Source organism: Schistocerca gregaria, chromosome 4, assembly GCF_023897955.1.
Source record: "Schistocerca gregaria isolate iqSchGreg1 chromosome 4, iqSchGreg1.2, whole genome shotgun sequence".
Taxonomy (NCBI): Eukaryota; Metazoa; Arthropoda; class Insecta; order Orthoptera; family Acrididae; genus Schistocerca; species Schistocerca gregaria.
This window is the reverse complement of record NC_064923.1, coordinates 195,653,579-195,665,681: the sequence shown is the minus strand read 5'-3', so window position 1 is coordinate 195,665,681 and position 12,103 is coordinate 195,653,579. Positions and strand designations below refer to the sequence as shown.

General features: G+C 46.8%; 1 protein-coding gene across 2 annotated transcripts in view; it reads left to right on the top strand.

Moving 5' to 3' along the window:
* The first annotated feature begins 1,477 nt into the window (after positions 1–1,477).
* The window catches only part of LOC126266759 (uncharacterized), a 181,083-nt gene continuing 170,457 nt past the window's right edge, over positions 1,478–12,103 (top strand). The window contains exon 1 of one of the 2 annotated variants that reach the window (XM_049971278.1): positions 1,478–2,226. In XM_049971278.1, coding sequence (XP_049827235.1) covers positions 1,518–2,226 — 709 coding nt within the window. In that variant the 5' untranslated portion in view covers positions 1,478–1,517. The remainder of the gene's footprint in view (positions 2,227–12,103) is intronic. The other variant, XM_049971276.1, reaches the window with a different exon arrangement.

The window sequence follows — 12,103 nt, the reverse complement described above, 5'->3', positions numbered from 1 at the left end:
CTTTATGTACAGAAAAGTTTCACTACTGTGGCAAGTGAGCGAGTAGCCGAATGACAAGGAAGCAAGACTCCCGTCCAGGCGACCCTGGTTCGAGACCCGTACACACTTCTATTTGTTTCCTTTTTTATCAAATACCTCTTTTAATTTATAATTAATCAACAAAATTCCGCAAGGAATTGATTAAAAAGAATTACTAGCCTCTATAAATCAAAATTACACGTTGAATGTCAAATTTTGTCAAAATTTGTTAACTGCTGCTGTTCTACATTGTTAGGTGGAGCTCACAAAAGACCTTCTTGGTCTTCCACCAAATGTTCAATATTGTCGAAATTGCACTAACTGACAACTCGTGAACAACTTGCACTTTGTTCCATTTTAGAAGATACAGGTCTGCACACTTCAAAGCCAAGCTTTCAACTGACGAGGAATGTTTATTCGGCAGTTATAACTGTCGCTACTCATGTACACACAGTTATCCGTGGAACGGCAGGTACAAATAGGGGAACGCCAACGGTCACCGACCATAAACAGGTCTTAGGCGCGACGACGCGTCAACGATGTGACAGGTATAAAATTTTCTAGGACCTTGTCCCAACATTCGTATGACGGGTTTATGACTATTTTCGAAGAAACATTTTAACAACGTCTCTCAATTTTAAGGTAAATAGGCAAATTTATGTATGCCAACGTTTTAAATGCGGTTAATTCCCTGTTACAATAAAAATAAACGCAAAAGATTGAAACAAAATGTGACATTCAATTTTTAATTTTGATTTATAGAGGCTTGTAATTATTTTTAATCAATTGTTTCCAGGATTTTCATGATTAATCTTAAATTAATAGAAGCTTTTAAGAAAACAAAAGTAGCATAGACGGGTCTCGAACCAGGGTCGCCTGGACGGGGGTCTCGCTCGCTTCCCACTTTTTTTTTTTAGTAATCTCATTTTGTTCGCTATTGTTCGTTTCTTCTGCTCACGTCTTAAGACACCCGTTTCAATTCGTTGTTGATCGATTAACTCTTTTTTTTGAGCTACCGTGCCGGCGCCACTCGGTTACTCGCTCACTTGCCAAAATAGTCAAACTTTCCTGTACATAAAGAGCTGCCCAAACTTCAACAGGAAATATTTCAAAACCGAGGCCGCATTGGCACCTACAATTTTAGGGTGTGATGGGTGCCTACCCACACTAAAAGCAGGAGAAGTGGGAGCTCATAACGCGATGCACCTCCTAGAAGGTCCCCTCGTCAGTTACGTAATTGCAATTACATTTCAAAAGTACATGTTTCAAATGACTGAAAAGGAGAGACAAGTGACATTGGGTTAGAAATGCTAGACTGCTCTCATAGGCGTCGTGTATGAGTGGCAGAAGCTCTGGGGACGAGGCGGAGGAAGAAGTGGGAGCAGTGAAGGACGCGGAGGGGCGGCCTCGTCGCTTATCGCCTGAGCTGCGAGCAGCGCGCCGCGCAGCCGCGAGACGGTGACTCAGTGCTGCGTCGCACACAGACCAGCGCGGTTGCCATGGCGACCGACGAGGTGCTGCGACTGGTGGACGAGCTGCCCGCACCCTGCAAGGCCGTCACCGGTGACGTCACCCTGGGCGACCAGTGCCTCGTGCTGCGCCACCCCGACCAGCAGGGGCTGCTGGCCGACCTGCGGAAGCTCGCAGAATCCGCGGCCGGCGAGCGCAGGCCCTCTGAGGGCTACGACAGTTCTTCCGGGATCTGCGAGTACGATCTGGAGCCGGTCGCCAGGAAGGACTCCCTGGACAGCTGCTTCTCGTCCTACAACTCCGGTGACCTGGCCGACGTCTCTAGGAAGCTCGCTTTCGGATTCGACACGGCTGGCGTGACGTGTACTGTCGAATGCGAGGAGAGCCTGGAACAGCGGTACGAGGCAGTCGAGAGCTGCGGCGTCGCGGAATATTCCGAGTCCGAGAGTGACAGCAGTAGCGAAGATGGCGAAGAAAATCTCGAGTGGCCGCTGGCTGGAGACAGAGATGACGGCCACGACACTGACGGTCAGGAGCAGCCGGCAGACGAAGTGATACAATCGTTGTCCTCCCTGCTGCACCGAGAGACGACCCAGAAGTTCGAGAGTCTCACCGTGACCGACTCGGAGGCCGTGCACGTGGGGAACGTGACATACATCTTGGGCGAGGTGAACGTGAAGCAGGTGGTGCAGGAGACTTCTCTCAAGCAGCAGGTGTTCGTGTCGCAGGGGAGGGGAGGTAAGGCTGCATGACCATTTTTTCTTTTTCTTTTTTCACGCCTGCTTATGCAAGTGCCAGGTTGCTCCCAGTCTACACCTCACAGAGAACGACACATAAGCACCTATAACACTGTAACCTATAGAACAGACTTGAAAGTCTCTTCGGGTTTGCTGCTGGATGCTAAAATCACGTTGAATCGATATTTCGGCGATCCAACTGTTCGCCATCTTCAGGAAAATGCTGCTTCTGCTGATGAGTCCCGCTGAGCATTTTCCTGAACATGGCGAACAGTTGGATCGCCGAAATATCGAATCAAGTTGATTTTAGGATCCGGCAGCAAACGCGAAGAGACTTTCAAGACTTGTTACGCGGGGAAAGGCTACGTAATCACATATAGAACAGACTTCTTCCCTCCCTGAGGTTGCCTGCCACAAAGTTAAAATACAGTAAAATAGCGAAATCATCAATAACAGTGGACCGCATACGGCCGAAGAGAGAGAGAGAGAGAGGAGAGTTCGTTTGTCTGAGTCATCATATCCGCCATTCCCTTCCAAATAAATATTGGAATTAGTTTACCTCTGAGAACTGTCTAAGTACGAAAGAAACATTAAAGGAGTATACAGAGCAAATTCAAGAGATGTAAACCTTTCCGTGCGGAAACAGTTACAAGTATTAAAACCAGCGGAAAAATGTTCCTTTCGGAGCACAGAAAAACGAATTTGCTCTTGCTTATTAAAAAGACTGGCTGAAAAGTTGGGTACCTTCTGCCTCACTGTACCTTCTTCAGCACCTTTGAAACTGTTTTCAAAAATTTTGGGTTGCGAATATTCATGCGCTCTTTTTAACATGCAACTCACCTCTCGTTCCCACAAGCTCCCCTGACAGTAACTTGCTCACACCCTCCTGTCCCCCGCTGTAAGTCGCTGACACTCATCAACTCCCACTTACCCATTCTCACTCATCCATTTTAACTCATCGTCATTATGTTTTTGTCTCTCTCTACCCCTGTCCCTTGTCTCACAGCCACAGTCTTCTTCGTTCTATCCCACCAACAATGTCTTCTCTCAGTGTCACTGTCTCTCTCTTATTATCTCTAGCACCTGCTACCTCACTCATTCCTTCCCACAGCTGTTGTCTCTTCTCACTGTCACTATCTCTGTCTTCCTAAATGGCACTGTCATAGGCTCTATCTCTCATTGTCACTGGCGTTGACCCATTTCCACATTCTCCTGCTTCTTATTCTTCGCCCACTTGTGCGGTCTCCTTCAGTTTTTTCGTAGCACTGTTTTGTCGCTGTCGACTATGTGCCAGTGCCACCATGTACTTCTCTTTTTCTTACACTACCTTCATCTTTTTCGCTTTTTATACCATGGCCACTGTCTACTGTCTTGTAGCATCTACTACTTTTCCCTGTCTTTCCTTCAGCCACTGTCTCCTTCCCTCTCAGCATGAAGAATCGCGAATATGTTCTCTTGCCGACGTTTTTGGGAAAATTTTTAAAGGTACCGACGGAGGTAGACTTTTCAGCCAGAGTATTTTTGTGCTGCGATGCGGGCATTTTTCCTCTGGTTCCCTTCTTTTCCCCTCTACAGCACGGCAGTTCACTCATATCAAAAGAACTTTACGGCTCAATAAGATTTTGATATTTACCTAATGTGACACTGAAAGAACTCAAAACTATCTAATTTCACGCCTCAGACCTGATTTTATGTGCTCAAAAATATTGCATCTGTTTCAGCACTACAACAACATGGTGTTCTCAGAACCTTTCTTTACATATCTCCTGCCACATCGCTTTATAGACTACTATTTCGCCACACAGCGGATTTTACGTGCGTTCTTTATGTGTCCAAGGAGGATAACTTTGAATCTCTGCGCCTCGGAAATAGTTAAAGACACCACGAAAATTTTCAGGTTTGTTCAAGAAAGACATCTTAAGAATATATCGTAATATTTCACCCATTTGCCGTTCACAACCGTCTTGAAATCCGCGCCTCGGTTTTGGTTCCCAAAAACCAGCTTTCCGGGTTTTCTCAGGAATCGCCCAAGTACTAAACGGCGCCTCAATAAGCCCCTTAAGGCTCACAGTACACTATATCTAATGCAAAAAGCACCAACCAATATGCTCCATTTGCTTACGACGGAAGAATGGTTCAAATGGCTCTGAGCACTATGGGACTCAAATGCTGTGGTCATTAGTCCCCTAGAACGTAGAACTACTTAAACCTAGCTAACCTAAGGACATCACACACATCCATGCCCGAGGCAGGATTCGAACCTGCGACCGTAGCAGTCGCACAGTTCCGGACTGCACGCCTAGAACAGCGAGACCACCGCGGCCTGCTACGACGGAAGACGTGTGTAATGTCCAGACTTTGGTTCTCTACTGTACGACAGTTACAATAAGACCATCCTTGTATTGGTCCCTAACGAAGGGTTATCCAAAACTCTTTGGCGCTGAATTTCTATCGCGAATAGAATCAGAGGTCCAAGGTCTAAGGCCCGAGAAAATCCCAATTGATGCGCGGCGCTTTGGGACATTTTGGGCGGCGCATGCTGTCGCATGCGTATTGACTTAAAGTTTTCAGCTCTCTTTCCCAGTCTAATTCTTGTGACAGTGGTAAAAGACGCACGAAAACTGTAATACTGTCAAATATAAACCGAGTCTCACCCCTCTACGAGTCCAAAGGTATCTTTTTTATACTGTTCGGAAGATTTATTTTTTTTATTTTTTATTTTATTTTATTTTATTATTATTTTTTTTTTGCAAAGAATAGATTGAATCCGCCCAAAACTATCTGACTTGGTGATTATGGTTAAATATCAAGCGTCAGATGGTAAGAGCGGCATTGTACCATCATTGTACCATCATATAATATTAATTTGAAAGGTATTTGTTGGTAGAGAATAATCGCTATTCCAATAGCCCGTGAACATGACTGATATGAAGACAGTGCAGATGTGACGTAGCATGTGAAAATTGCTGGATTTGGACGGGTTACTCCTGTAACTGAAATAGCAGATCTGAAGATGGTTCTGAATGAACCGAAACCGGTCATATGAATAAAAAATTTGCAATCAAAACGGTTTTTAAGTAACATTATAAAATCACTGATTGCTGTTATTCCATAAGACATTATGTCTGTTTTTGCAAAACAGTGCAGTCGGTATAGCCTAACCTTCCTGTTATGTTGTCATGTAACCCGTGGTCTTTTGGCTAGCGTTGTCGACTCTTGATTCGGGGGCCCCAAGTTCGAATCCCTGCTGGGTCGAGGACTTTCTCCGCTGGGTATGTTTTGACCTCAATGATCGATGCGCAAATCGCCAAAGTGGCGTCAAATGAGAAGACTGACATTTGGAGACCAGGCCCCCGGAAAGGTATCGTCGATCAAAAGTACCTTAACCCCCTTATGGTATTACTATTAGAGAATAATTTTCCATTTAGTTAGCTCCCTGTCAACAATTCACATAAAAATACACCACAAACAAAGTCTTACGGTAATGATGAATGAAAACGAAGTTCTCTATTGACACAGGACATTGCATGGAAAACCTGAGTAGAGATCTCTGTTTGACCTGCCATGTACTACAGTTGGTAGAAACTAACAACAGAAACATCTTGTGGAACAGAATGTCCGAATGTTATGAACTCTTCTTTTTTCAGGAACGGTTAGTCGTGTCAGGCTCGTTGGCGGCATAAAAACTTTAAGATTCCAAGTCAATGCAGTCAAGATATACGGCCAGTTACGTCACATGTTTTGATACTCGCAGAATCACTCATCAAAGCCTATGGGGTACTTCCCGTTGACCTAGAATCATGAAACTCGGCAGGTAGCGAGATTTCACAGTAAGAGGCAAAGGGAAAAATCGAAAATTGTGAAGTCGTAAATATATAATGTTAATGTTGTATAATGTTAAATTATTTTTGTTGTATTATTCGATTGTTTACCTGTTTGTCTTTTAAGACCTCTTTTTTGACGAACGGATTGACGTATCAGGTTGAAATTTATCTCACATACTGAGGTGTATAGGCCCTCTGAGGTGTAGAAGAAGATAAACTCCTATGTCAATGCATTCAAAGGACGCGGCCAGTTATGTCACACATTTTGATACCCGCCATGTCACTCACCAAAAATTATACAGTACTTTCCGTCGACACAGAATCATGAAATTTGGCAGGAAGCAAGGTTCCACAGTAAAAGTGAATAAAAAATTCGAAAATTGCTGATTTGTAATTATATCGCACGAATAATTTTTTTCATTTGTTTTCCGTATGTCTGTCCGTCTGTTAAGACCCCTCTTTCTTGTAAACGAGTAGACTATCATGTTCAAATTTATGTCACGTACTAAACTCTACGGTGCCTTGGCGGTGTTAAAATTTAATCGTCTTCTTCAATGTAATAAAGCCATTAATGTTAGATACTTCGATAGCTTACCAATATCGCTATCGATAAGAAGCAGAAATCGTTGAAATTCTCGATTCCTGGCGTGGATAAACTATCTGCATATGTAACTGACTTTGTACAGAATCCCAAGTGTGCTAGTTTCTACTCGCACTAACGCGGATTTATTTTAATATCAATTATATTTCAAGCTTCTTTCATTTTCAAGTCCAAGAGAAAAGAGACATTCTAAATATTGCAGCGTTAGAAAATTGCAGCGAAATGCAGAAAGATCTGTAGCGGATAGGCACTTGGTGCAGGAAGTGGCAACTGACCTTTGACGTAGACAAATGTAATGTATTTCGAATACATAGAAAGAAGGATCTTTTATTGTATGATTATATGATAGCGGAACAAACACTGGTAGCAGTTACTTCTGTAAAATATCTGGGAGTATGCGTGCGGAACGATTTGAAGTGGAATGATCATATAAAATTAATTGTTGGTAAGGCGGGTGCCAGGTTAAGATTCATTGGGAGACTCCTTCGAAAATGTAGTCTATCAACAAAGGAGGTGGCTTACAAAACACTCGTTCCACCTATAGTTGAGTATTGCTCATCAGTGTGAGATCCGTACCAGGTCGGGTTGACAGAGGAGATAGCGAAGATCCAAAGAAGAGCGGCGCGTATCGTCACAGACTTATTAGGTAAGCGTGATATCGTTACGGAGATGTTTAGCAAACTCAGGTGGCAGACTCTGCAAGAGAGACGCTCTGCATCGCGGTGTAGCTTGCTGTCCAGGTTTCGAGAGGGTGCGTTTCTGGATGAGGTATCGAATATATTGCTTCCTCCTACTTATACCTCCCGAGGATATCACGAATGTAAAATTAGAGAGATTCGAGCGCGCACGGAGGCTTTCCGGCGGTCGTTCTTCCCGCGAACCATACGCGACTGGAACAGGAAAGGGAGGTAATGGCACTGGCACGTAAAGTGCCCTCCGCCACAAACCGTTGGGTGGCTTGCGGAGTATAAGTGTAGATGTAGATTTATCCTGAAGTAGGCCTACCGAGGAACTGAAATCTCGAAACGGATGTTGGCTGCAGAAACTTTGCGACAAGGTATTAGTTTACTTAGAATGGCGGAAAACGCTAAAAACTATTCTAGCTGTAATCCATTGCTTCTTACTCCTCGTGAAGGTCTAGGAATTAAGAACTCAGTGAGGATCACGTTTCTGGCGGTTGGGACAGAAGCGAAGTGTGGAACATCTGTCTGAGACGACGTTGTGAGTTCCCTGTAGCACAACACGCAGGCTTCGATCCCTTCCAATCCACGAAAGCTGGCAACAGTCCCATTTTTTTGGGACATAAGCTCACTAGATCGGACCCCCTAAGGAGTCATAAAAGGTCAGACCGCCACCGCCCCAACACAATGAGCGTCTGCTTCGACGCTGACCCATAGATGCAACTCCATCTGCGTCACACACGCTTTTTTGCTTTAGGCATTTGCCAGCTTATATTTATTAAGATTGAACACATCTCTGGAGTGATGCTCACATAAGCACGCCACTTCATTCACACAGACTCTCACACTACAGCCAGAAGCTGACAGCCTTATTCATATTTTAAATAAGTTGTATATATTTTATGTAAACTTGCCTCGAGTTGTGTAGTTTCTCCACACTTTCGCTAAGTTCTCTGTTCATACAGTATTGCTTATTGTATACAGAGTGGTCCATTGATCGTGACCGGACCAAGTATCTCACGAAATAAGCGTCAAACCAACAAACTACAAAGTACGAGTCTTGTCTAGCTTGAAGGGGGAAACCAGATGGCACTATGGTTGGCCCGCTAGATGGCGTTGCCACAGGTCAAACTGATATTAACTGCGTTTTTTTAAATATGACCCTCATTTTTTATTACATATTCGTGTAGTACGTAAAGAAATATGAATGTTAGACCACTTTTTTCGCTTTGTGATAGATGGCGCTGTAATAGTCAGAAACATATGGCTCACAATTTTAGACGAACATTTGGTAACAAGTACGTTATTTGAATTAAAATACAGAACGTAGGTACATTTGAACATTTTATTTCCGTTGTTCCAATGTGATACATGTACTTTTGTGAACTTATCATTTCTGATAACGCATGCTGTTACAGCGTGATTACCTGTAAATACATTAATGCAATAAATGCCCAAAATTATGTCCGCAACATCAATGCATTTGGCAGTACGTGTAACGACATTCCTCTCGACAGCGAATAGTTCGCCTTCCGTAACGTTCGCACATGAATTGTCAATGCACTGACACATATTGCGCCCGCATCTCGTAGTCGTGCGGTAGCGTTCTCGCTTCCCACGCCCGGGTTCCCGGGTTCGATTCCCGGGGGGGGGGGGGGGGGTGAGGTATTTTCTCTGCCTCGTGATGGCTGGGTGTTGTGTGATGTCCTTAGGTTAGTTAGGTTTACGTAGTTCTAAGTTCTAGGGGACAGTCGTCTGCCGCCGGCAGTGCTGCGAGGCGGTCAAGCTCCAGAGCGCTGCGGGCGAGGCGCGCACCGTGTGTTTGTGTTTACTTCGGCCGCTGTAAGTGCCGTTTACCCTTCTAGACCACCATGGCGCACAACTATCGGAAGAAGACATTACGTTTCAACTTTTGTTCCGACTTCGCCCAACCCAAGGCCCTGGAGGTAGAACGATTTATTCGCGATGAAGTTAAAATACCACCAACGGATCTAATTGGTATCCACTTGTCGATAGTTAGCAGTACCGTCTACGTCAAAATGATCAACGATGCGGGGTGCGACAAGGTGCTTCAAGAGGCCAAACGTGGACTGCGCTTCTGTCATTCCGACGGCAACGTCGGACCCGTTACCGTCGATCACGCAGGTCTCGGTATACGGACGATAAGGATTTTCGAACTGTCGTTCTAACTACCTGCAGACGTCGTCATCGAGGCGCTCCGTCCCTATGGCAACGTTCTGGAACATGTTGCAGAATGATGGGTACAATTTCAGACCTATCCCGTTTTAAACGGTGTTAGACAGGTCCGCATCGAGTTGCAGAAACACGTGCCTTCTTATCTACGTATCGGAGGCTGCCGTGCCATTATAATGTACGCCGGTCAACCTCGAACCTTTTCCGGTTGCGGGAAAGAAGGTCACCTACGGTCTGAATGCATTCAACGACGTGTCGCGCAGCTGCCGTTGTCGGAAGCGTCCGTCACACCCACGATGACCGCCCTACCGGTCACTTACGCAGCGGCTCTTGCCACGTCTACAGTTTCGTCCAGTCCGTCGCCCGGTCCTTCCGAACGGCACGTCCCACAGCCCCAGTCAGCTATGGACGGTGTGGACGCCCCACCTGACGACCTTGCCGCCGAACAGGCTCTCGCACCGGCCACTGAGGAGAACAGTACTTCTTCACAACACCTGTTTGACAATTTCATTGTACCCACCGACGCCTTCGAACCAGGTCGACGCTCTTCCTTGCCTTCGTCCGACACTGACGAACACGTGCGCAAACAACACTCGCCACGTAGGCGCAAACGCCGTCGCCGTTCACCCACGGGCTCTCAAAGCGTCGCCACCCGCGACGACGAAGACGACACCCAACCAGCCGACATTTCCACGCAAAGGTCGGCGGACAACTTTCGCGATGAACAAGACGTTTCGCAGGACGGGACCACTATGGAGGTCGCCACGCACAATGTAACGATCGGTGCGCCGGTTGAGACGCCTGTCTCCCCGCCGACAACTCCAGATCTCTCTCACCACGACGCAATTCCCATGGACATTGGACGGACCCATGGCACAGGAGCATGGGCCGACGAGATTGAGGAAGAGACGGCCCCTCCTCCGGATGAATTGCCTCCGCCGGACAAGGCTGCTTGTTAACATCAAAAGCGAGGCCCTGCAGCTGATGGGACGGCACTTCCTGTCGGTGCCCTCCTCTTACTTCCCTTGGTGATGGTAGATGCGCGTTCACCACCGGTGAAACAAACGTACCGGTTTGCCGCACTGAACATCAACATGATCGGCACTGCACCCAAGCTGCAACTCCTATGTGACATGCTTCGAGACTCTGACGTCGACGTCGCCCTTCTTCAGGACGTACGCGTTGCCACACTACCACCAGTCTACGGCTACGACTCATACACGTCCACATGTGATCAATCAGGGCGTGGAGTGGCTTTCTACATACGCGAAGGAATCCCACTCAAGGACACGACAATCCTTCCCTGTGGAAGAGGCATGGATGTTACCATTTTCGACACGCGCGTCATCAATATCTACGCTCCGTCTGGCTCCTCGAACCGTCGGCAGCGGTCCACTTTCTTCGGAATTGACGTGGCGCCCCTGTTTTCTGGACGCTATGATCGCCTTATCATGGGAGGCGATTGCAACTGTGTCCTCCATCCGCAGGACCAAATGCCTGGTTATTCGCCGTGCCCGGCGCTTCTCACCTTAACCGAAGATTTTCATCTAGTGGACGTTTGGGAGAAAATTCATGGCAATACCCCCGGTTTTACTCATTATACAGCACATTCTGCGAGCAGACTGGACCGGTTTTATATCTCTGCCCACCTTGGCAATGACGTCGCCCAAGCTGAACGGTGGCCCCTTGCATTTTCGGACCACTGCGCCGTCATTTGCTCCCTGGCTCTGCCACCTCAGTCAGTGTGGCGCAGCAGAGGTTACTGGAAGCTTAATACCTCCCTCCTTAGTGATCCACACTGCCGACAATGTATTGCCACTACATGGGCGTCTTGCGAAAGACGCCTTCCGCAATACACATCCACATTCCATTGGTGGCTCAAATGTGCCAAACCTGCGATCAGAAAGGCCTTCATACAATGTGGCAAGGAAGCAGCAGCGTGGCATCGAGACACCACAAATTTTCACTACGCCGTCCTCCGTGAGCTCGATGCGCTCCCTCCATCACCTGACAGCCATAGGGAACGACAACGTACCAAAGCTCGTCTCCTCTCCCTTCAACGTGCACGATTGCAGGGTGTCGTGGTGCGTTCCCGACGACAAGACCTCCTACACGACGAAACCCCATCCACAATCCATTTCGCATCCGACCATAGTCGTCAACGTCGACTTTTCGTCGCCAACATCAGGACCTCTGATGGTGTTCACCACACAACACAGGCGGCGGTGGTGTCTGCCTTTGGTGAACATTATCGCCAATTTTATGATGGTGAACCGATGGCGACTTCCATTCCTGATGATCTCCGTATTTCCCCTGATCGGACCCTCACCGTAGCGGAGTCAACGTCCATGATGTCTGCAATCACCACAGAAGAGGTGGTAGATGCGATCAACAAAGGGGCCAGGAACAAATCACCCGGACCAGATGGTCTCCCAGTGGAGTTTTACCGGGCGTTCACCACGTTGATGCTTCCTCGCTGGACGGAAATGATTCAGGAACTCTTTACTCCATCCTTCCCAATTCCACCTGAATTCGTCACTGGCATTCTTCTACCTGTGCCTAAACCGAAGGGAGGGTCTC